Genomic DNA, 24235 nt, shown 5'->3' with positions numbered 1-24235 from the left:
AAGAAATTATTTTTTGTGTTAATCAACATTATGCCACAAATGCTGTTGATTGAGCTTAACTTAGTTAACTTTAGTAACTAGAAGTATATAAAGTAAAGTAAGTAGGGAAGAGAAGTAAATTGGGATTCAGCTATATTCTCTGAGAGCAGTTTACAGATGGAGAGTAGTACTGCTTTAGATTTTTCTTTTTTTACCTCCTCCTTGGCCTTCTTTTCTGCCAGCTGCTGTTTCTTCTGTTTCTCCTCTTCCTCGAGAATCTTTTTCCTCTCCTCCCTCTTCTTCTTGAGCTCCTCCAGCTCGGCCTGAGCCGTTTGTTGCTTCTGCTTCATCTTCTCCAGCACCTTGCTGTCAGTCTCATTTCTCTGGCGCTTCAACTCCTGTAGCTTGCGTTCTGCCTCCAGCTTGGCTATGGGATCCTGCTTCTCAGTTACAGGAGAGCGTAAACCTGTGGGGCTTAACAAAAATTGCTCTATATTAATCATGACTCTCAAAAAACGTGATACCTGGAAAATGTAAATAGAAAAATTCTTACATGACAAATTAATCCTCCATACCTTAGCATCTTCTCTGGTTTCTTGGCTTTTGTTGTGCTGTCAACTGTATCATGTGGCTTTGTTGTCACTTTCAGCTTGAATGGAGAAACAATAAATTAATTTGATTGTTTATCATTTTATTCTCAGGTTGTGATGTCATTCTATCAAATATAAAATTCTGCTATCATTTGCTCACCATACTGTTGTCCCATATGTCTTTATTTTTTCTTTTTTTCGTCAAACACAAAAGGGAGATGTTAGGCAGAATGCAGCCTCATTGAATGGAAAAAATTGCAATAAAAGTGAATGGTGAATTTGGCTTAACATCTCTTGTGTGTCACGGAAAGAAAGTAATATAGGTTTGTAACATCATGATGGTAAGTAAATGATGAGAGAATTATTATTATTATTTTTTTTGTGAACTATCCTTTTAAATGGAGCCACTGGTGTTGTAGTAGAGTTGTGATTCTATCAGGAATGTTAACTTACTTTGTCACGTAAAAAGGAAGGTTTTGGCTTTTCCTCCATAACCTAAAGAGAGGGAATAAATACAAGCCTCCTTAAATTCTACCAAAGAATTCTGTGAAATGTGTTAGCAAGTGCATTTTTGAACCTAATGATGGGACTGAAACTGATAGCAGTGCTGCTCAAGGTGAAGCTAACATGATGTTTGTCATTCAAGTGCGCACCGCCAGTGGAGAATAGACCACGCCACATGCAAATGACACTGCATAAAGCCGGGTTTAAGGGAGTTTTACACAATATGCAGTAATTGCTTCCCATTTTCTTTTTTCAATAGGAGAGGCAGCATGGTAAACCAGAGGCGGCATCGCTTGTCAAGCTCGTTCAAGAGAATTCATCGTGCAGGACTGCTTAAGGCCAAACTCCCTTTCAAGGCAAGTCAGTCCACTCGGTGGCCATCTTGGGAATACTCTATCTACTTGAATGGGAAAGACTGCAGTCTCCAAAAGATTACTATCAAATAACATATTCAACAGTAAAATCAAATCAACATTAAAATTTGACAACCATGATATCATTAATTGTGCTTCATTAGCTTAGATCAGTGGTTCTAATTTTTTTGGGTCTCACTCCCCTTTGAAACTAGAAAAACTTTAGAAATTTGTTATTGTGACTATCAATCTCCAAAAACACTATAAAGTTTGTCCATACCACTCGTGCGCTATAGTTCAAGTCTATTGAAGCCACTAATTCACTGAAATCTTCCTCGTCACACATTCAAATCTGGCACGCATGTGAGAACATTACTGTTTACATTGTGTGTGTAATCTGAGGTAAACAAGCAAATTTTATGATTCCAGCATTGTCCGATTTTACTGCTGATTTGAAATATGTTCTTTGATCCTAATTTGACCAACCATTTCGGAGATTTTGGGCTTTCCCCCATTCAAGTAGATAGGAGCTGCACTTTCATGACTGGAAATAGCCTCCCAGGAACATTTCAAAGATGGCTGCCAGTCAACTGACTTGCTAGAAAGACTTTTCATAAGTGCAGCTCAGTGAGCGCTCCTGACACCACATAAGGAGAAAAAGGCTTATGAAATCGTGCACATTGGTTCTTCCGTCATCACGGTAAAGTTAAGTTTGTTAGTTTTATTAGCTGTGACTTTCATACCACAAAATACAGTTACAATAATTACTTCATTTAGAGAAATATGTTTTTACTATCCAGAAAATAGCTGAAGCAGTTGCAGACATCTTTGAACTTGTGCTGGCACCACGCGTGAGGCCAAAAAAGGGCCAGAGTAACACTAGTCCACCCAGATTGATGGCTGGGCCACCCAACCAAAACTGCAGGAATATAAGAACAGTTTGCAAATAAAAAGAAACTGCATTTTGTCACACGCAAAATAGCTTAAGATATGATTATGCTGAACTGAATTGGGGTGTGGCATGCCTCTTACAGAGTCGCTCATTTTCTCTGCACTGCGCAGCTTTCTACATTCATGCCTGTAAACAGATCCGCTTAGCACCAAGATAATTTATCCACGCTTTGTCTCACTTAATTTATTATTAGTATTATTATTTTACATGAGAGTGTGGTATATGTTTCTGTAGATGACATGGCAGGGTATGAAATTAGCGGGTAATTTTGCTCGTCATCTACCCGCAACTGTGTGGCAGGCGGCCTTTAAAGAGACCATATTATGCTCATTTACAGGTTTATAATTTTATTTTGGGGGTCTACTAGAATAGGTTTACATGCTTTTATGTTCAAAAAACAAATTATTTTTCTCATACTGTACATTGCAGCAGCACCTCTTTTCACCCTCTGTCTGAAATGCTCTGTTTTAGCTCCTGTCTCTTTAAAGCCCCCCTTTCCGAAAAGCCCTGTCTGCTCTGATTGGTCAGCTGGCCCAGTCTGTTGTGATTGGTCAACCGCTTAGATCGTGTGTCGGAAATGTAACTCCCTTTACTATAACCGAGTTTCAGCTTAAAGTAGCCCTTAGGTGGGCATTATGCAAATGTGTTACATAGTGACATAGCTAAATCACGAAGGTAATGGCTGGACTGCAAACCAGGCGTTTCAGGCAGTTCAGGAGCAGTGCTTTCTGTGGGAGAGAGTAACCCCCTTTGTCGTGGACTTTGTACTTTGTAACTTTGCAGATCTTTTACATGCACAAAGAGCTATTTTACACACTAAAGGAAAGATAAAATCCCAAAAAGCATAATAGGGCCTCTTTAAGACTTCTCGGAGTGACAAATGACAAGAAACGCAGTTAGACACAAATATGCGCGTTTTAAGAAGCACACTTGATCATATTTTGGAAAACAGATGAAAGAGAAGCCGTCGATGTGCGTCTCTGATTCGCTGTGTGTTTAGAGGTTTATTGGTGCATTGGCGCTGCGCGTGAGCATGTCTCATGGAACACGTGCATATGACATGTATTCACTATTTCTTCCCTGTTCATAATCTGGAACAATTTGCAGGAACAGTGTCATCTATGAGAACGCAGAATATGATGTCAGACCATCTCAGGATGCAAGGACATTGGGACGACAGGTGAATTGTCATATATGTCATAATACATAATTATAATTTACATAGACTACTAATCAAAAGAAATATTTTGCAACATTGCAGCAGCTCCACGTAGCCCAGAATGTAAACCAAAGGAGAGTTGTCAGATTATAAAGATTCGATCTTTAGGGAAATAGCCAACGCTGGGTTTCCTGATAATGTTGCAACTTAAGCCTATACGATCATCTTAATTGACATAGTTCATTATTTTACGATGGAGTAATGCCTGTTTACCAAACCAGCATGTAGATCGCTCGTTATAAAGTTGAACTTAAGCGCTTCATTACGGGAGCTGTCCGGTCCAAAGATGCTGATCACTTTGGCAAATATGTCCAGGTGTTTGTCTTCTCAAAATGAAAATAATATGGAAATATTAACAAATATGGAAGTTGTTTGTAACCTTGTCGAGGCACCGAAATGTATTAACTATTACAGAATTCAATTAAATAATTAATTACGGCTTTGGTAGGACAGGGTTTCAGATGTTTGCTCAGCTTATAGAGATTAATAAAAGTGATGCAAGGAGTGCGTGTAACGTGAATGTACCCGATGAGCATCACATCATAATAAGGGGATCTCATGTAGCCTGTGTTGTTTCTTTGGCTGGAAACTGAACAGATGCACAAAAAACAGGATTAAAATGACAGACATCAATACTGAACTCCTCATAGACCTTTCTAAACAGAATGAAGGGAATCTCTCATTGCACACTCATTCTAACCTCCTTTGATAAACATATTTTTATTTATTTACGCCTATTTGTTTAAGTTTTAAACTGCAGGGTCACTTTACTCACATATGTCTAAAGAAATCTGTTTAATAAGATAAACTTTCTATTGCTCTCATAGTTATGATTTTCAAATAAGGCCAATAAAACGTTATACTGTATTATGTGTTATGTAAATTTAGATTTATCTTTAGACCTAATTTAGACCGATCACGTTGCATGCACAGACTGTGGAGACTGGCAGTTGATTTCAATGCGATTTTTTCACACTTTTTTATCCTCTAAAACAGTGTACAATGGCTTTCTAGTGATCAAAATATATTAATGCAATTTATTCCATGTCCCTTTGTCTCTGATAAACTGTGAAAGATGTGAGAAAGATGCTATTAAGTTGCACTTAATGGACTTAAGAGTGGTTCAAAGCTCTCGTTAATTTACAAACATTTTTACTTAGATAACGATGCTTTTGGGAAATGCACCACAGAGATGAAGTACTACTCAAGTGCTACTATTCTTTTTAGTGCTTCGGGAAACCCAGCCAACACCTGGGAAAAGCAGGAGGACTGAAAAGTCTCTAATAATAATAATGTTTATTGCAATATCTTTTATTTTAACTTATTGTATTTATATGTTTGATTTAATGTTCATCCTCATTATACAACATGCATGAGCATGATTATTGGGACTGACCGCCGCTTTTCCATGTGTTTAAACAGGTACAGACTTTATATTTTAAATAATATGTGTAATTATTGTAAACCTGTCCAATACTGTTCATACATAAAGATTAAGATTTGCGCCAGCCAAGAGAGTGGTTGTGGTGGAACATGCATGAGCATGATTATTGGGACTGACCACCGCTTTTCCATGTGTTTAAACAGGTACAGACTTTATATTTTAAATAATATTTGTAATTATTGTAAACCTGTCCAATACTGTTCATACATAAAGATTAAGATTTGCGCCAGCCGAGAGAGTGGTTGTGGTGGAACATGCATGAGCATGATTATTGGGACTGACCACCGCTTTTTGGTGTGAGATGGTGTCAATCGAGTGCTTTATTCAACACAACACAGAGACAACACCATTACAATTGCATCAATATGACTTAAGGTAAATTTCTAATAATAAATGTAATAAAATAAAAAAAAATAAAAACATATAATTATGCAACTCTAAGTATTTGTTAAATGAGCGAATATTGACTCATAAAGGCTGAGGAAAGGGGCGCGCTTCATTATATTCACAATGAAAGTAGGCACAGAATAGAGGTCCACCCTGTTTCACCAAGGTCCACTCATTTAGAGATGTCTGGCATTGCCCCTGGCTGGCACAAATCAGACCGCCTTTTGTGTGTATGGAAAAAGGCTGTAATGGAAAAGGCCTACTGCACACTGTGTAAAACCACTCAAAATGGCGCAACACCAGGTAGTCTTGACACAAACACTGCAAAAACACTGCATTTTCAGAACTGCACATATAAAGCTAAGAAGTGGAAAAGTAATTTGTGGAAAAGCTGTCCATATCCAGGGTAAAATTGGCAAGCAATGCTGGTTGACCACAAACAGTTTGAAAATCATTAAAAGCGTGAACTGTGGATACATTTGTGATATCTGAGCATGACCCAGGGTAAGAGGTGAATACCTCTTTCTTCTTTAGTTTAGCATTTTCTGCAGGTTTGGGCTCAGTTTCTTCTCTCACTTTCTTCCATTTTGGCTTTTCCTCAATATCTTGCTTTGGTGTCACAAGTTTCTCCTCAACTTTCTTTGGTGTTGATGGTTTTTCTTCAACCTGCCTCTTCATTTGTGGGTTCTCCTCTCCTTTCTTTGTGATCTGGGCCTTAACCTCAACTTCCCTTGTTGACTTTTTAGGTGTTTCTTCAACAGTCTTTTCAGGTACATTAGGCTTTTCTTGTTCTTTCGTAGGTTTCTCAGCCTCCTTCACTGGAGGTTCTGAATCTTGTATTCTAACCTTCACCTCCACAAGTTTTTCTTCAGGTTTCTTCTCAGGTTCCTTTTTCTCCACAGGCTTTTCTTCAGGTTTCTTCTCAGGTTCCTCTTTCTGCACAGGCTTTTCTTCTTCATTCTGTGATGTAGCTGGTTCCACTTTGATTTCAACTTCTACTATTTTGTCCTCTATTGCAGGTTTCTCTTGCGAGACCATACTCGATACAAGACTTTCAACCTCTTTCTTTTCTAAATCTGCACTTGCTAAATCTGCTTCTGTTTTTTCTTTAGTCTCTCTATTTGCACTGACAGATTCTTCCTACAAAATATAACAAATGTTATGAAATCAATTCAAAGAAATTTTATCCAACTTTAAAAAACCCAGACCCAATCTTAAGACTTTCATACCTTATTTGTCACAGCTGGTTCTTTGGGTTTCTCCTCTGTAGATTCCTGTAAAAAATGAAGCATCAAAACAGATCTTAAACTAATATCGCAGAAACCACAAAGCACAGAGCTAAAGTAATGGACTTTCATCATAAGATGGAATGACAGCAAAACAATTAATGTTTGAAGAAATAACCTGTTTTTTGAGGTAAGACCCCTGTTTGTCTTCTATCTTCTCAGGAGTTTCTTTGGGTTCTTCAGCAGCTGTGACTGGAGTTACCGTGATTGTCTCCTCAACCTCTGTCTTGGTTACTTTTATCTTTTCCTCTTGTTTTTTCTCTTCCCTTTCCTCCCAGTGGTTGGTTTCTGTCTCTTTTTGGGACTCTTGCTCACCGTTTCTATGACTTGGCTCTGTAGTGGTCATGACATTTCCATCCATGATGGTTGGGTCAAGTTCCTTCTGTCTCTCTAAAGCCTCCATCATTCTTTTCTGTCTCCGCTCTTCTCTCTTAGCAATCCTATCCAGGAGAGCCTGGTCATCATCCTCAGCCGGTGCAGAACCAGTGATCAATGTTGATGTCTCAGAACTGAAAACAACACCATTGGGTGTTCAGTATCAGATCATTACAAAGTATTTGTCTTCAGGAAATGTTTTTGGTTTACATGAAGGTTAGACCAGTTTTTAGTTAAGTTTATAAGTGGTTACATTTTTATTTTAAAATACTTCAATCTCAACTTATAGGCCTAGTAATGTGCAGAATCATTATAAGTAAGTTATTCATAGCTTGTTTTCCCTTAAAAGTATAAACACTGTGGCACTATCAAAACATTGCTCTGTCAGTTTGGGTATCCCAACCTGGGGTTCATTTCCCAAAATCACTGTTTGCCAACTATGGTCGCAAGTTCCATCAGTACCAACATAGTTCAAAGATTTGGTGTTTCTCGAAACCGTAGTTCCAACGAACATTCACAAACAGCATTGCAAAGTTGTGTGGTTGGAACTACAGATCTCCACCTGTGGTTAGAAGCATAGTTCCCTGTTAGTTTGCTGTGATGACATCATTTGACTTTGATGAGGCTTCTATATCTTTTATTCCATATATATCTTTCATTCTATCAGGACTTTGACCACATTTACATGCACTTAAGAAAACTGCTTATTCCGGGGTTTTGCAGAAAGTGGCGATCTGAAACGTAATGTAGAAGCGAATGCACCCGTTTAAGGTACTAAAGGCTGTTAACAAAAAAACGCTTTAACACACACAGCATTTGTTGGAGAACAGGGCTTATGTGTCCATGTTAATACATAAGAGAAGTTCTTATGTTTTTGAAGAGTGCTCATGTGCATATGTGCTCAAGTGAGTCGGGGGAATCCCAAAGTCTGATGTAAAGGGAAACCCCACTATTGCAGCACAATGCATCTGTCGCATTACATAGTACACACAGCTTTCATGTCTTCAGCAGAATTCATGCACTAAACAGCTTTCTGAAGTACATGTAAATGTGCTATTATAATTTGATATCCTCAATAGTTATTACTCCACCCCCTGCATCATTAACGCCAGCTCTATATTGTTGAACCAACGTGGTTTGAACAATGGATATGCGACATAGTTACTACGGTTTCAGGAACCAGCCATCACTTGCTAGTTAATTTCTCCAACGATGAATCATACTATGGTGGTTAAGCAGTGAGTTACGTAGTTGTAGTGTTTTTGTCTGACAGGACCGTGGCATTATCGTCCCAGGTCTGTCTTGTGTTTCATTGTCTGTCTTTGTGTGAACGCACAGTTTCGGTTGTATTCCCTGCCGTATGCTTTTTGGTCTGTCTTGTTTCATGTCAGCAGCACAGTGTCTGGATCCTTACTTCCTGTCTGGTTTGGTTTTGGTCTGTGGGATCCGGACACTCGTGCTCCATGTCTGTCTGTTATTGATGTGTGTTCATCGCGCTTATGTCATCTAGGCAGCATGCACTCACGTCAATAGTTTGTCTGTCTTAGCGAACATGGGTGTGCTTCACGTTGCATTGCTCACCCGGGTCGCAAGCTGTCTTCATGTTGTGCTGAGATTCAGTCACTTCAGTCTAAGGTGTCAGGTGTGTGTGTGGCCGAACTCTCGCACAGGTGTCCTGTCTTGTTTTTGTCGCCTGTTTTGTACCTATAAGTTTCTGTTGTAGTGCTACTCAACTCCTCATTCTCCATGTTGCGCAGGCGTTCCTGACGGGCTCGTCTACGACACTCCCGAGCTGCCTCCTCCTCATCATCCTGAGATTTCATCCTGTAGCGGGACACACATCCTCATTCTTCAGTATGAATGCAGAAAGACAATACTGACAGATATATACTGTATAAACTGTATATGCTTTTTGGCTGAATGCTGAAATCGCATATGGGTAATAAACTTTACATCACCCTGAGGAGTCAGTAATGATTATACGATGTAATGAAAATTACAGAGTGAATGTAAATGGCGTAAATTACTACAACAAACAAATTCTTAGACTAAAAGAACATAAATTCATCATATGTGCTTGAATAGCATTCACATAGCATCTGAGAAATTGTCACTTTATTACTAAATTTCTTATTATTATTCATTACTTTATTACCAAAGTATATACATTGACCACTCATATTTTTGCAATGTACACAGGAGAGCCTTGCAAAGTACTGTAGCAGGACCATGGTACAGTGATGTGTCAGATGGTAATACCATGTTACTTTGACATTGGTACTAAATTATTATCATATTCAAATATTCTGGTATTTACATGGTACTTCAAAGGCTCAAGGTATTACCATGATACATGTCCAGAAAACATGGTATTACAATATAGTGCATTTCCAAAAAATCTTATGTTCTTATAAAGATACTCCACAAAACTATGGGAGTAAACTGTAAAATGTGAAAACCTTAAGATACAAACAGTGTCTTATATTTATTTGTGTGTGGTTCACCAGCTTGCTAAAGACCCAAAAACCTCAACTGTAATGAAATCTCTTAAACATGGGAGTGTACAGAGAGAGGTTTGGAGAGCAAGTCTAAGAAAAAAGCCTTGTTAGCATCCTTGCGTCATGGCAAATTAGCCAGACTGTAAACTTAGGCCAATGCCAAATTATACAAAAACATCTCCACATTTTTCTCCTCATAGCTGCCTCAGACGTGACCCGCATCCTTACCGCTCTACTTGACTGAAATGCTTTCTCTTCTTGCAGTTGGGTGAGTCTGGCCTGGCTTTAGTTTGCCATGGCATGTTGGGGTTTATAAGGCAACGAGAGCACTTCAAATGGCCAATTGATGGAGGATAGGTTTTATTTTCCCTGTCTCCTCTTCACTTCCCTTCTCAATGATTTGCAGATGTTGTAGATGGTAGAGAAAGACCCATAACAGGGACCACAATTCTGTTTCTCCATTCCAGGACAACAGCGGAAATCCAAAACAATCCGTTTCTCTTTGGGAGTTCCAAATGGGGAGAAGTCATCCAGACAGACAGTCAGATGGATTATCTGTGATTTTCTTGGAAGAATACGTCTTCTGTGAGACGTGTTGCTGAATGAATACAATAGCTTTCAGACCTCCAGTGCCGAAGATAAAATGCAGAGATGGAGAGAGAAAGCTTACACTCTTGACAGAGACTGAAGCACTACAGATGAATTTTAGCCTTGGAAAAAAACAGCAGTCAAAACACTCCAAAGTCTGTTGAGTTTCCTTAACTTAGTGCAGAGAAACATACATAGTAACAGGCCAGATAAACAGCACTCATCAATTCTGTACCTCCTTTAAAAAATTCCTTAATGATTGATTTTTACTTGATCTAACTACTTGTTAGTGTAACCCATGTTATTGGTCAGGCAAATTTAGTCAGATTAAATAATATTTTTGAATTTAATAAAACCACTTAATTTGGATGTAATCGCATGAAGCACTATTTTTAGGTCACCTGACAAAACATTTTTACACTGTACTATTGTCAGTGCTGGGTAGATTACACCAGAGTTGTAATCTGGTACCAGTGTTGGGTAAATTACTAAAAAAGTAATCAACTACAAATTCCTAACTACTGCTCTAACATTATAATCAGAATACTTTACTGATTACTTAATTGAAAAAGTAATCACATTACTAATTTCTTTACTTTTAAGTTACTTTCTAATACACTTGTCAATTTTTGTTTTGTTTTTCCACTCAACAAATTCAAAATGTCTATTTTCTCCTTGTTAATTGTTGCGCACACTTCAGCTGTCACAGACACGCAAATAGACGTATATATGAACATATAGATTCACATTTTAATTGTATTACACATAAATAATATTTTTTTAGAAATATTTGTAACCCAAGTAATGTACTTAAAAGTTTTGTCATGTAATTTGTGATCAGTACCCGATTACAATTCAGAAGTAATCTACCCAGCACTGTGGATAGGATATTAAGTTTTGGAAGGCAGAGTTTACATTGCACAATAATGTTTTTGCCTTGTGTCTTCTTAAAAGTGAAAAGATTTTTGTAAATACGGTGGTCAAATGCGGAGTAAACCGCTCCATCTTCAGTGTAATTAGCCACCTAGCTAGTGGTTTGAATCAGGTCTGTGTGTGTAATTGTCACTGAAACACTCAGTGACTTACCGTACGTATATCAGATGGCTGATTTTTTTTTTTTTTTAATGAAAGAAATAGGAAAAAATTTTGTCATTGCCTGATAAATATGTAATCACGTAATCATACAAAAGTAATTGTAAACTGACTACAAGTATTTAAAAAAGTAATGTAATCTAATTACATGCACTTATCTTTTGTAATTTGATTATATAATCCTGATTACATGTATTGTGAATTTTTTTTTTTACTGTGGCATTGTGGAACAAGATGAATGGAAAATGAGTTGCTGCAATTCACATTCTGAACAAATTAATTAGAAGACATTTCTTGGACAATATAATTGATATTTGGAAAATATTTGGATAGTTGAAGATTTAACTGGACATAATAATGATACCAGTATTCTGAAGTGGAAATGTGCTGAATCTATCGAATGAGTAAATGTGTTTAGTAAAATGTTAACACATCTGGTGAGATGATTAATCAAGCTCTAAGGATTTATGGGTGATGCCATGATCGCTTACTTTGACATAAATATGTGGGTCTTCTCAGTTGCTGTTTTGAACTGGAAACCATGACAGGCTACAGGAATTTGAGGGAGTTTAGATTCTTTTCATCAATACTTTCATAGAGAATATATCTTTTCCAGATATGATTTCAATAAAGTTTGTTTTATTCACTACAAAGACATGGATGTGGTAGAAATTCCTTGAGGTTTCTGTCTTGAGACTCATCCATCTCAATAAACATTCCCTCTTGGTTACTACAGCACATACTGCATGCACCAAACAGTTCAGAGGACCAGACTGAAATATGGCACTGTGCAGCAGAAGATAAATATATCCTCCTCACTTAATGTTTAACATGCAGACAAAAAGAAAAAGTGAGTGAGAAAGAAAGCTTTACAGTATCAGAATTCATCATTTTTCCAGATGAAAGGCTGTTATTAAGTAAGGAGTGGTGTAATTGGCCAGACAGCTGGATTTCAAACTGATTTTTATCAAAGGTTTGATTTCCTTTTCAACTCAAGGTTGTTTGTACAGCTATGGGCTTGTGAAGCTTAAAGCCGATGCATGTAATTTTCCTCAATGTTAAAAAATACTTTCCCCATTCTCCAATTTTTGGTTGTTAGAATCTAATATCCACAGAATAGCCAACAAAAGTGCACTTTCCATATAAACAACCACACTTACTGGTAATCCAAATACACAAGGAACAGAAAATCATCAGTTCACATGCACTGTAGTCCTTCTTAAATAATGTACATATTAATGGATCAAATGCTCTGACAGTCACATGTGATGTTAGCATGTACTTTCATATGTTCTTTGGAATAAGTAATAGCCTATCCCTCACAAAGTGTTGTAAAGGATCTGTCATTTGTACACATCTGCTGAGCAGGCCTTATATGGAGTGCTGGACAGTGGGTGTTGTAGAAGGATGGAGAAACTGCAGCTCTCAGTCTATGAGTGGGCCAAGTCATCTTGAACTATAAACATTAGAAACAAACCAGGCCTGCCAAACCCACAGTACAATTACCCACGCTACTACAAAACCTTTTATATATATTCCAAGATTGAATTAAGAAGAATAGTGAAAGTCCTGTGGAATATAAATAACCATTTTAAATGTACATATATTTTTGTATTACGTGAAAAGCATAACTGTTCTTTGCAGGAAAGCACTTCAAGCAATACCAGAAATGGACTGATTTCCAAATAGCCAATCTTCATAGACTATGTGCAACAAACACGCATGAACAAATCTGACTCAAATCTGGCTTAAACGAGCCTAGGGTAAATATTAATATTAACTTTTTGCTTCATTGTCATAAAAAAAATGTCACAATGCAAAAAATCTTGGTCCTAAAATGATCAATAAAATAGACTTAATTGTCTTTAAGCAAAATATAATTTCTTTTTTCTTTTTTTTTTTTCTTTTGGGGTGAAATATGACCCATACAGATTAACCCAAGGGTTAACATTAAACTAAACTAAACTAAAATAGTGCACATGCCATCTGCAGTCAAATGAATGTGAAAGAATGTTCAGTTCTGTATTCTGACTTTCACACACACAAAACTAATCCCATCCATTTCTGTCTAAAATCAGATATTATATGGCTTTACTCTACCTACCCATCAGCTAAGTAAGACATTAACAAGCACGTCAAGTAAACCTTTATAAGGAATAGAATGTAGAGAAGCACCGTTTTTTGGAGCACACGGACACAGGTCTCTCCAACTTGGCCAGAATATTACAGAAAGCACATCTGTTGCTTAAAATAGTATTGATCTGAATTTTATAGCATTATCTAAAAATATTGAAACTCAAGATATTTGTAGGTACACTGTATATACACACTCACTTAGCACTTTATTAGGAACACCTGTACACCTACTTATTCATGCGGTTATCTAACCAGTCAATCATGTGGAAGCAGTTCAATGCATAAAGTCATGCAGATACGGGTCAGGAGCTTCAGTTAATGTTCACATCAACCATCAGAATAGGGAAAAAATATGATCTCAGTGATTTAGACTGTGGCATGATTGTTGGTGCCAGACGGGCTGGTTTGAGTATTTCTGTAACTGCTGATCTCCTGGGAGTTTCATGCACAACAGTCTCTAGAATTTACTCAGAATGCTGCCAAAAACAAACAAACAAAAAACATCCAGTGAGCAGCAGTTCTGTGGATGGAAACATCTTGTTGATGAAAGAGGTCAATGGAGATTGGTCTGTCTGATTTAAGCTGATAGAAAGGCTACGGTAACTCAGATAACCACTCTGTACAATTGTAGTGAGCAAAATAGCAGCTCAGAATGCACAACACATCGAACTTTGAGGTGGATGAGCTACAACAGCAGAAGACCACATTGCACACTTTATTAGGACCACATTGTTCCTAATAAAGTGTTCAGTGAGTGTATGTCTTATACATAACCAGACAATAAAACTAGACAGTAACTGAGATTTTATTTAATTTGAATGTTTCAAGAAATTGAGGAAAGGATGTGTGTGTGTGTGTGTGTGTGTGTGTGTGTGTGTGTGTGTGGTCGGGTTTGGGTGGTTTACGAGGACTTTTTTTTAGGTTACAAACTGGTAATTACAAGGGTATTATGCTATAAATGTTGTTTGAGCACATTTCTAGTGTCCCCATAATTCAAATTGCTTAAACATACTAAATTATGTTTTTTTTTTTTTGAAAATGTAAATATGTAGAACGTTTTTTTGTCAGGGTTAGGTTTAGGGGTAGGGTTAGGGTTAGGGGATATAATACAGGGGATCTATAGTTCGTACAATATAAAAATCATTATGTATATGGGGAGTCCTCATTAAGAATAGCCACACCAACATGTGTGTGTATGTGTGACTTACTTCTCTGCCTCCCTCTGCATTTCTTCTCGCTTTTGTCTCCGTAGCTCCCTGCGGCGCTCAATGTCGAAGTCCTCATCCATGATGATTCACTAAAAGCTCCTTGAGTTCAACCTGAAACAGCAACAGTGAGTCAAACAGACAGGGTTGGATTAAAAAAAAAAAAAATTAACTGCAGTGTTACAGTAATCACTCTGATTTAAACTGAGGACGCTCCCACTCAGCTGTATAACTGCCAGGGCAACAGCATTCCAGTTTGATTCCTGTTTCCTTGGGAAAACTATCAGGGAAGTCAAACCTAGTTACTTTTGCACCCAATCCCATTTCCCAATTCTTTCCCCAGCCCATGGAAACAGTATTGAAACTTTAAATGGCTTAAACCAGACAACTCGGGTTTGCTCCAAAAACTGAACAGGCTATTGACCATGCATTGTTTCAATCCAAAAAACTGTGACACTAGACAAACACCAATAAGCCAGTAAGTGCAATACCTTTGTGATTTGTCTACATGACCAAATAATACGTAAAGGATTCATGACATTCGTTCTAAGAGAATATCATTAAAATAAATCAGTCTTAAGTGCTTTTATGGTTTCAGACACATGTTTGAAAGCTGCTGAACACTTCTTGGCTCAGATGTGTAGAAGGAGGTGAGCACCTGTGGCGGTTCTAGACCAATTTAACTGGGGGGTCCAGGCTGGGGCCGGTTGTGCTTGTAGGGGGGAAACTGCATTATACTTTATATGTCCTCTGTACAAGTATAAAACAACATTTGCTATTATAACATTTGCTAACATAATGCTATTTTTTAAAGACAATTTTGGTTGGTGTATCTTTGGTTGAGTAAAAATGATGATGAAAAATGGCGAACAAAAAAAGGTCAATTGGCTCCACCCTAACATTCTGGGTTTGCCCCACTGATATAGGTTTGCCAACAAACTGTAAGCCCTGTTGCATGTTGTTCTTTATAAATTACAAATAATTGAGTAAAATGAATGACTTATCAATATTTTAGGTTAGAATTCAGGAACAATTATAGGTAAATGGTCAAGATTGTTTCAATTTTAAAACATTTTTAATTTCAATAGTTCATTTTAAATGGTGCTGCAGTTTAAAAATATATTTTTTAAATTACAAATAGTATTTCATGTCAATTACTATGAGGTCATAAAAGCTGCATGCATAATAATACTAAAAACAGAAAATGCTGTTAAAATGTATTGGATGGAAGACATGCCACAGGACATGCCATCTTCTCAAAAGTATTTCATGTCAGCTACCCCAAATAAAGTTACCACACATGGAAAGTATACTGATCATGTCATTGTACAGTGAAAAACACATAATTAATGATGGTGAATGTTTGGCAAAAATCACCTCAAAAAATTAACATTATTCTATACCTTTATGTTGATCCATAAATGAAAACCTAACAAACGTACACATACAAAAATATTTCCTCTATTTTAAAACACTGAATGCTTGCCAAGATAAGATTAAACTTAAGTTGGGCTGAGATGCAATTCAATCAGGCAGAAATCTTACCATACAGGCCAGGTTTCTTGATAATAACTTGGGAAATCACACTATTAAAATAATCACAATTTATGTTTTTTTATTTTTAATTGTCCGAAAATAGCATTTATTGTTTCCACCCTGCAAAAACAACTCATATGGCATTTCTGTATAGCCTTCTAAAGGATCCTAACACTGTTCGGGACACACTCACTCAGTTTAAGTCTAGACTAAAGACTCACCAATTTAGCCAGGCATACACCTAATTTATCCATCAACTCACAATTAGGTTGCTTTAGTTAGGTCTGCCGGAACCAGAAACATTTATCATAATCTATAACTCTGCAAAAAATGTAATGGCATCTACGCTAATATTATTCTATTTGTTTCCCCATCTCAACCTCGGGATTCATATCCCAAGGTTACCAGTGCCGGCCAGATCCAGCTCTGTTCCTGCTTGGTGTCAGACTCCACTGCTATGTGTCTCTGAGTGATGACGACTAAATGCAGCCGGTGCCAACCAGACATCACTTCAGTCTATTATGATGGACTTCAGAGGATGAACTGATGCCAACTCCAACAATAAGACATGGGATACTTCATATACCACTGCCTGAACCTTGGACTTAGGATAGACCTCACCGAAGTGACTGCTGATTGAACTGCGATGCGCCTCACTGCCTGCATCACCTTGGTCTAATGTTGGACTACACTTTTAAAATAGAATACATAGACTTTCAATTATTTGCCAACAAAAGCCTTCATCGGCCAACTAACAAAGGACAATGCATCAATGTTAACTTCTGCAGTCAAGACATTAGTTATAATCTTACAGTTCATACAAAATCTTTGTTTAAACACTGGCCCTTAACACTTACTTAGTTTACTAATTTTAAACCATGACCTGCACTGCACATAAATAACTAGTATTGGCATTATATTCATGCTGGTTAGCCAGAGGGGAATTGGCCCCCACAGTGAGCCTGGTTTCTCCCAAGGTTATTTTTCTCCATTAACCAACATCTTATGGAGTTTTGTGTTCCTTGCCACAGTCACCTTTAGCTTGCTCACAGGGGTTCTAAATACAGTTATTATTTAATTATTTATTTTTATACACAATTTACAAATCATATTTAATCAAACTATGCAATGATGAATCTAAGGCTTTATAGATATTACAGTTTCATTTTCTGTTAAAGCATGATTTTCTGTAAAGCTGCTTTGAAACGGTGTGTTGTGAAAAGCGCTATACAAATAAAAATGACTTGACTTGATTTTAACCCCTCAGACTGTGTATACATGATAATACGGTCAGTCAACTTTTCCAGCAGGTGAATTGCAATAGTTTGTGTCTCGAATGTTTACTTCCTCGTTGAGCAAACTGACAACACTCATCACTGCTGCAGCTTGTAGAGAAATGAGTTTTATTTTTTTGATCGGCTCGCTAGAGAACTCGCTTGCTGTATTTCGTATTGTGATCCCATGGTTGTTTACTTATAAGTCTGTGCGTTGCTTGGACATGCAAAACTTGATGATTTGGCTTCTTTTGGAACTATTTTTCATTGGCAGAGAAAAATATAAAAGCTCACTAGCAAAATTTTGTCTGAACGTAAGTTACTCAATATTAACTTATTTTATTAATAGAACTTTTGCATACAAGCAATGCACTCACAATCATGCTGTTGTACTGAATATATTGTAAGCACAGCTGTGATTAACTGTTGCCAAATCACAGAAACTGCCCAGCAGACTAGAGGTAAGTGGACGTGTTGGACAGCTGCTTCAACTGGAGCTGCAGGCCTGTTTGGCTTGGCCCTCCTCCAGAGGATGTGGATCAATGCTCGCACCAGTCCAAAGAGTCTCCATATGTGCACAAAGTGAAAAAGTCCTGAAATGGTGACCTTATGTCAGGGCTTATTAGGTGATAGATGCTTAAGGCTTTCCTGACAACCCATGCCTACAACCTGTCACAACTGTCAACAAAAGGCTGATTTGCTTGACCGCTGGGTTCATGTATTGTGCCTACACACAACATAAGATTAAAAAAAAGTGTAGACAATTTCCCACATGTACGTTGGGAGTTATAAAAAAATAATTTTGTATGATTAAATTGGTGATTTCAACTGTCGTCTACTTGGGCAACCAAGTATAAATGTTTGTTGGTGTAACTCACAGGAGACTTTAGACTTAAGAATTCAGTAATTTGGTAATATCCAATGCGCTGCAAAATGGAGGCTTAAAAAAACAATCCACAGTTCCAAGTGGTCTGCAGAATTTAAAGGCACTTTCTTAGACCCAGTTTTCTCTGTTCTTCTCAACTCTTGCTCATACTTGAAAGAAATTATGCAATGCTTTTGGGTGCAGTGGGCATGTTATACATTTCCCAGACTCTCTTTCGCAATCCAGCCTTCCTACCACAAGGTGCAGTACAGTCAAGTCCACAAATCATTCCCACATGACAGAGATGGAGAACGCGTTCTAATTTATACATCTGTGACTGATTCCAGGTCCTGGGCATTTTGCCCTCAGCATGGTTCTCATTTTTTACTCTAAAATCTTGAGAGAAAATGTCAAAGCTTGCACTTTCCTGTTGTGGTCAGTCCTGCACAAAATGCTCTTGTTGTAAAGCACGTATTAAAAAATATCCAAATCTGTTAAGAAGATGAATATACCGTGTCTTAAGCGCGTAATGGAAGTCTTTGTGTGATAAAGTCTGCATTCTGCAGTTGTAGCTACCACCCAAGAGCAGACAGGTAGGATTGGGTGAAGCCATTTAGAATGACATAATGAGCTGTCCTGTGGGTTTGCTGTAAAGCTTTATTATGTGTGGAAAGGACAAGTGTGTGGAGCCAGTATACACATGATGTGGATGTGCACACAAGCCAAAATCAACGAGTGCTATGCAAGATGCTGAAACCATTTTCATGCTTTCCATGTAATTTATTCACTTAGAAACCGGTAGATACCTTGCAGGATTTATTATATTAGGAAAAAATTTTCATGCCCATACATTTCAGAAAATATTAATTTTACTCTCAGATTTGTGCTTTTTACACACAAACTGTAACTAAGTGTTTAGAAAACAATACATACCTGATTACAACTCAGCTAGCTCGAATGGCCCTCTTTTTTATTCTGATCGGTCAACCGTGGCATATTTTCCCATTTTATTGAGCAAATATTCCCTGTTGTGCTAGGCAACCAATTTCTTACATATTGTAGCCGTGCTACTTTCATGTCTCTCTTATCATTCTGTGGCTTCTTTCTTCTCACATAATAAAATAATTTAAAAAAAATAAAAAATTGTGCATATATTTATTTATTTGATAAGTAGAAGCAGGAGAATGCACAATCAGCCATTCAGGTCATTCAGTGTTACAGAAGATTTATTTCATATTGCTTACTATACATTATCATGTAACCTACATATTTGTTTCACTGTAAACCCTAATTTTGCCATTACTAGAAAAATCAAGTTGTCTTTAATTAAATATTAATTTAAATGTCAAGTTTTTGGCTAACAACTAAAAAATCTATGTTGCTTGAACTTCTGAGACTTTACTAGCCCTCTGTCACCCCTCTGCCTTTGTGTGCTGCCTCTTATTTTTGTACACCAGCTGTAAATGTTTACTTTAAGTTGATTACTTAAAGGGATAGTTCACCCAAAAAAATTCCTTATCATTTACTCACCCTCATGCCATCCCAGATGTGTATGACTTTCTTCTGCAGAACACAAACAAAGATTTATAGAACAATATTTCAGCTCTGTTGGTCCACACAATGCAAGTGAATGGGTACCAAAATTTTGAAGCTCCAAAAGGACATAAAGGCAGCATAAAACTAATCCATAATCCATGACTTCTGAAGCGATATGATGAGTAAGGGTGAGAAACAGATCAACATTTAAGTCCTTTTTTGCTATCAATCTCCACTTTCACATTCTTCTTCGTTTGTTTTGGCGATTCGCATTCTTTGTGCATATCGCCATCTACTGGGCAGGGAGGAAAATTTATAGCAAAAAGGACTCAAATATTGATCTGTTTCTCACCCACACCTATCATATAATTTTTGATGACATGGACTTAATCACTAGAGTTGTATGAATTACTTTTATGCTGCCTTTATGTGTACTTGGAGCTTCAAAATTTTGGTACCCATTCACTTGCATTGTATGGACCAACGGAGCTGAAATATTCTTCTAAAAAACTTTGTGTTCAGTAGAGGAAAGAAAGTCATACACATCTGGGATGGCATGAGTGCGAGTAAACAATGAGATAATTTTCATTTTTGGGTGAACTATCCAGTAGTAGCAGCTATCCTTATTTTCCAGTCTCCTACTATAGCTGCCATCTTGGGTGCAAAATGTGTTCTTCACACACACACATAATCCAATGTCCAGGCGTTATGGATGAATTTGGGTTTTGTTCCCATTTATTTAACTTTACAAACATATACACTATTTACAGACTTTTACCTTTGCGATTGTGGTGGTGATGCGATGCGGCCTACATGTGTGTGGCAGTGAATGTGAGTGGTTAGAACTGTATTGCTGCACTTACTGATTGCACTGCATAATTATATTTCTGTATTCTTTTTCTTTATATTTTTTTACTCATTTTAATAATGTTTTATTTTTTTAATTCAATTTATTACTTTTTAATCTCATTTCTTGTTCTTAATTATTCTTGTATTTTCTTATTATTTATATGTAAAGCACTTTGAATTGCCATTGTGTATGAAATGTGCTATATAAATAAACTTGCCTTGCCTTGCCTATCGTTCCCGCCACCCAAGCCTCCTACTTCCTCCTTCCCCTGCGTCTGAACACCTGCTTAAATGCCTCTCACCCAGCGCATATTTCCCCCGGAGTGTTGACAGCCCAAAATACACATTATACACATATCTATTCAATGGCTCCTACGTATCCCTACATTTAATCCACCCCGTGGCTCCGTGGCAAAAACTGACCTCAGATTAATAAATCAGAGTACTGATCATCTAAATGACTGTTCCAATTACCAATTTTTCTCTCTGTTAAAATTGATATCCATTTCCTTTAGAATTAAGGGTAGCTGCACCTGTGCCACTAGAACAGAAACCTTCTGTTCGAGAACAAACCCATCATACATCTTTGGCTATCTCTATGCCAAGGGCTACAACCTTTATGTCAAGGCACAATAGAATCATATGATATATTTCTGTAATTTAGGATGCAGGTACAGGTCCTAAAGAAGGCAAAACCCAGTTGTGCTTCCTAGGATCATATTGGGTTCAGAACTTTCAAACAACAAATGCATCAACAGTCAACGTAAATGCCAGGTGAGATCTTATTATAAGTACTAACATTTAGTTTAACATACTAAAAATGGCAGATCTCAACATGTACACCTGTTGCTCTAACAAAAGACCAACATTTGCTCACAATAATAGGTCATTTCAGTCCCCTTTAAAGCCCCATGAAATCACTTGATGAGCACAGTTTTCTTTCCTGTGTTGACGTATTTCCTATATAAACAGTAGTATAGGCGGAACATATTGCAAGGCTTGCCCCTTTTTAAAATAGCCAATACCCGTTAGTTTACATCACAGACATGAACATAGTTTGCTACCATCTACTGCTATTCAGAGGAAGGTGGTTTTTGGGGGCTGGGTATTCTCATTCTAGAGAGAAATTGATTGGAGAAACATTTGTACACGCCCCTGAGTACAAGATGAGTCATAAATATTTTTGGTCTGTTTTCCCAGAAGAGACTGTACATTTTAAATGTGTATATCTGCCAAAAGTTAATTACACTAGATTATAGACAACCTCAAAGTGAAAAAAACATGGATTAAAAGCTACAAAACTCCATTTCATGGGGTCTTTAATGAGCACTTCATGAATCAGATAGCAATGCAGGTCAGGATTCCAAAGTTTGAATCACTGCGTTGCTATACATTATTTTAAAATGTTTAAGGTCTTTGATCTCTCAAAGCTTATGCCCTCCCTTAAACATTCCCCAGCATGCAAAGAGGAAACATTTGTAGGCATACTTATGTATATTTTAATGCATTCCAGCAGACCCTAAGTTGTTTGAGTTAAATAAGAATGCGTTTGATTATAATTCAATCTCTGCTTACTTCATATGACCATAAACAATCATTTCCAACATGCCATATTCATTAAAATATTCAAGAAGCTTTAATAAACTATTGAACAGGTGGCTTTGTACCATCTTTTAGGTGATTAATTATGCTTCTCCCATGGCTCAGCAAGAACTATGAACACCTGACCTGAAATAGGCTGTTTTCATAGTTTTGTTTAGCAATAGTATTCATTCTATCTTGCTTTATTTGGCTAAATAACCCAAAAAGGTAATAATGACATAACTTTTAGCTATGTAAGAAATTTTCCAAATCCAGAATATGTCCTGAGAGTTTACAGATTGGTCTCACTAGGGAAGTAGACGACAAGACACTGATATGCTTGAAAAGGAAAATTGCAGTTAAACACATTCCAGGTCTCCTGGGTGACAAGACATTGATCATGGCCAGACAGATCCAATGTGTATTGGGAAGGAGATGGTCTTATGCCTGGTGGCTTATACCATGTAAGGAAAAGACCTGACTTGGCACGAGTGTGCTCCAGCCCCAAAGCTTTTCCACAGCAAATGTCCTGGATAACATATGATAAACAGTATGTTGTGATGGAACACTTTCAAGGTCTAAACTTTAAAACGGAATTTGGGTTTTCTGTCTTACTCACAAAACATCTGCAAACTTCTCCATGCATATTTGATGGACCTAGCCAATGAAAGTTTGGTTTCATCTTACTCTGACCTCACGACTTGGGAATGCTAAATGTGCCAATTGTCCATCATCTTGGGTTAAGTGGTAAACTGCAGGTCCAATATGTCCAAGTCTATCATAAAAAATGTTTGCTGCATAATTTGGCAATACAATGGAAACTTTGTCTTCAAATTACAAGCCTTTCAACATCTGGCAGCAATAAACTGTGTATCAAATGAGCAGTCTAAGGGATCTTGTCTTGTTATATATTTAACTATGCAAACAACACTAAAGGTCCAAATCCAGCCTCTACCCAGCACAACTGAAATAACTATAGATTTCACTGAGTACATAGTCTGGCTCTTATCCATTTCAATCAGTACTGATGTCAGGATTAAGCCAATAGGAATTTTAGAGTTTTCACCAGACAGTTTAATGAGTAACAGTGATTTGTAAATGACCCCAGAAAGAATTTGGACACTTAGGCCACACGTTAAACTGTATGAACTGTTTTTAAATGATATTACAAAATATCAAACAACTTGCATTTATTTTAAAGACATATACCAGATACACACTTTTCAAGCAAAATGTCACCAAAAAAAAAACAAAAAAAACCTATGTTTTCAAATGATTAAACAATATATTGTCCAAAATCAAGACGAAGTATTTAAAGACTTTCTGTGTGTCAAACTTTAAGGAACATGTCCATAAATGTGATGAACAACACCTGTGGTTAATCTTGACAGGAACTGACTTCATAGATCCACTAATAATCACCTTTGGATCAGTTGTCTAAACATCACTGCACAAATGGCAAAGAAAGAGAAGTTAGTTCTGAGAAAAGACCTAGCATCATTTGTTTGCAGATGTCACAAAGGTTTGATACTTTGTTCCGTATCTAATGCAATTAAATTTAAAGTATAACATATGGATCCAAATGTACCTTTTATGGCCACTGTAGCAGATAGGTGGGTCTGAGGAAGTAAACTCTTAAATTTGAAAAGCTAACTGGAAATTCTGCCAAGTGCCAACCAAAACATCAGTATGAATTGCTCTGTGTCCTTCCACTACCATGTTGTTGCATCCATCGAAGTATGATTTCAATGGGAAAAGCAAAACTTTTTGATCCTCGATTAGCCCCAGCTGACCCAGCATCCCTGGCTCCCTGATTTCGCTAGATCAGAGCACTATGGGTCAACAGCATTCCCAAACTTGAGCCCATTTCACTCCGGAAGCATAGGGCAGTATTTCTAACATCCTGCCTGCAGCCTGTGCCAAGGCTTGTTATCACTGTGCACAGAATTGCCTCCAGATTCTGTATAGCCGCACAAAACACACACA

The 24235-nt window shown here is 37.3% G+C and overlaps 1 protein-coding gene across 3 annotated transcripts in view; it reads right to left on the bottom strand.

The window, feature by feature from the left end:
• Nucleotides 1-24235, bottom strand: part of LOC127436021 (non-muscle caldesmon-like) — a 36228-nt gene that overhangs the window by 11138 nt on the left and 855 nt on the right. Inside the window, exons 2-9 of one of the 3 annotated variants that reach the window (XM_051689906.1) lie at nt 14612-14722; nt 8794-8913; nt 6833-7223; nt 6658-6702; nt 5948-6568; nt 1023-1064; nt 555-628; nt 195-453 (exon numbers count right to left, since the gene is read on the bottom strand). In XM_051689906.1, coding sequence (XP_051545866.1) covers nt 195-453; nt 555-628; nt 1023-1064; nt 5948-6568; nt 6658-6702; nt 6833-7223; nt 8794-8913; nt 14612-14691 — 1632 coding nt within the window. In that variant the 5' untranslated portion in view covers nt 14692-14722. The remainder of the gene's footprint in view (nt 1-194; nt 454-554; nt 629-1022; nt 1065-5947; nt 6569-6657; nt 6703-6832; nt 7224-8793; nt 8914-14611; nt 14723-24235) is intronic. The other 2 variants (XM_051689907.1, XM_051689909.1) reach the window with 2 other exon arrangements.

This window comes from Myxocyprinus asiaticus, chromosome 46, assembly GCF_019703515.2.
Source record: "Myxocyprinus asiaticus isolate MX2 ecotype Aquarium Trade chromosome 46, UBuf_Myxa_2, whole genome shotgun sequence".
Taxonomy (NCBI): Eukaryota; Metazoa; Chordata; class Actinopteri; order Cypriniformes; family Catostomidae; genus Myxocyprinus; species Myxocyprinus asiaticus.
This window is presented reverse-complemented; position numbering and strand designations above follow the sequence as displayed.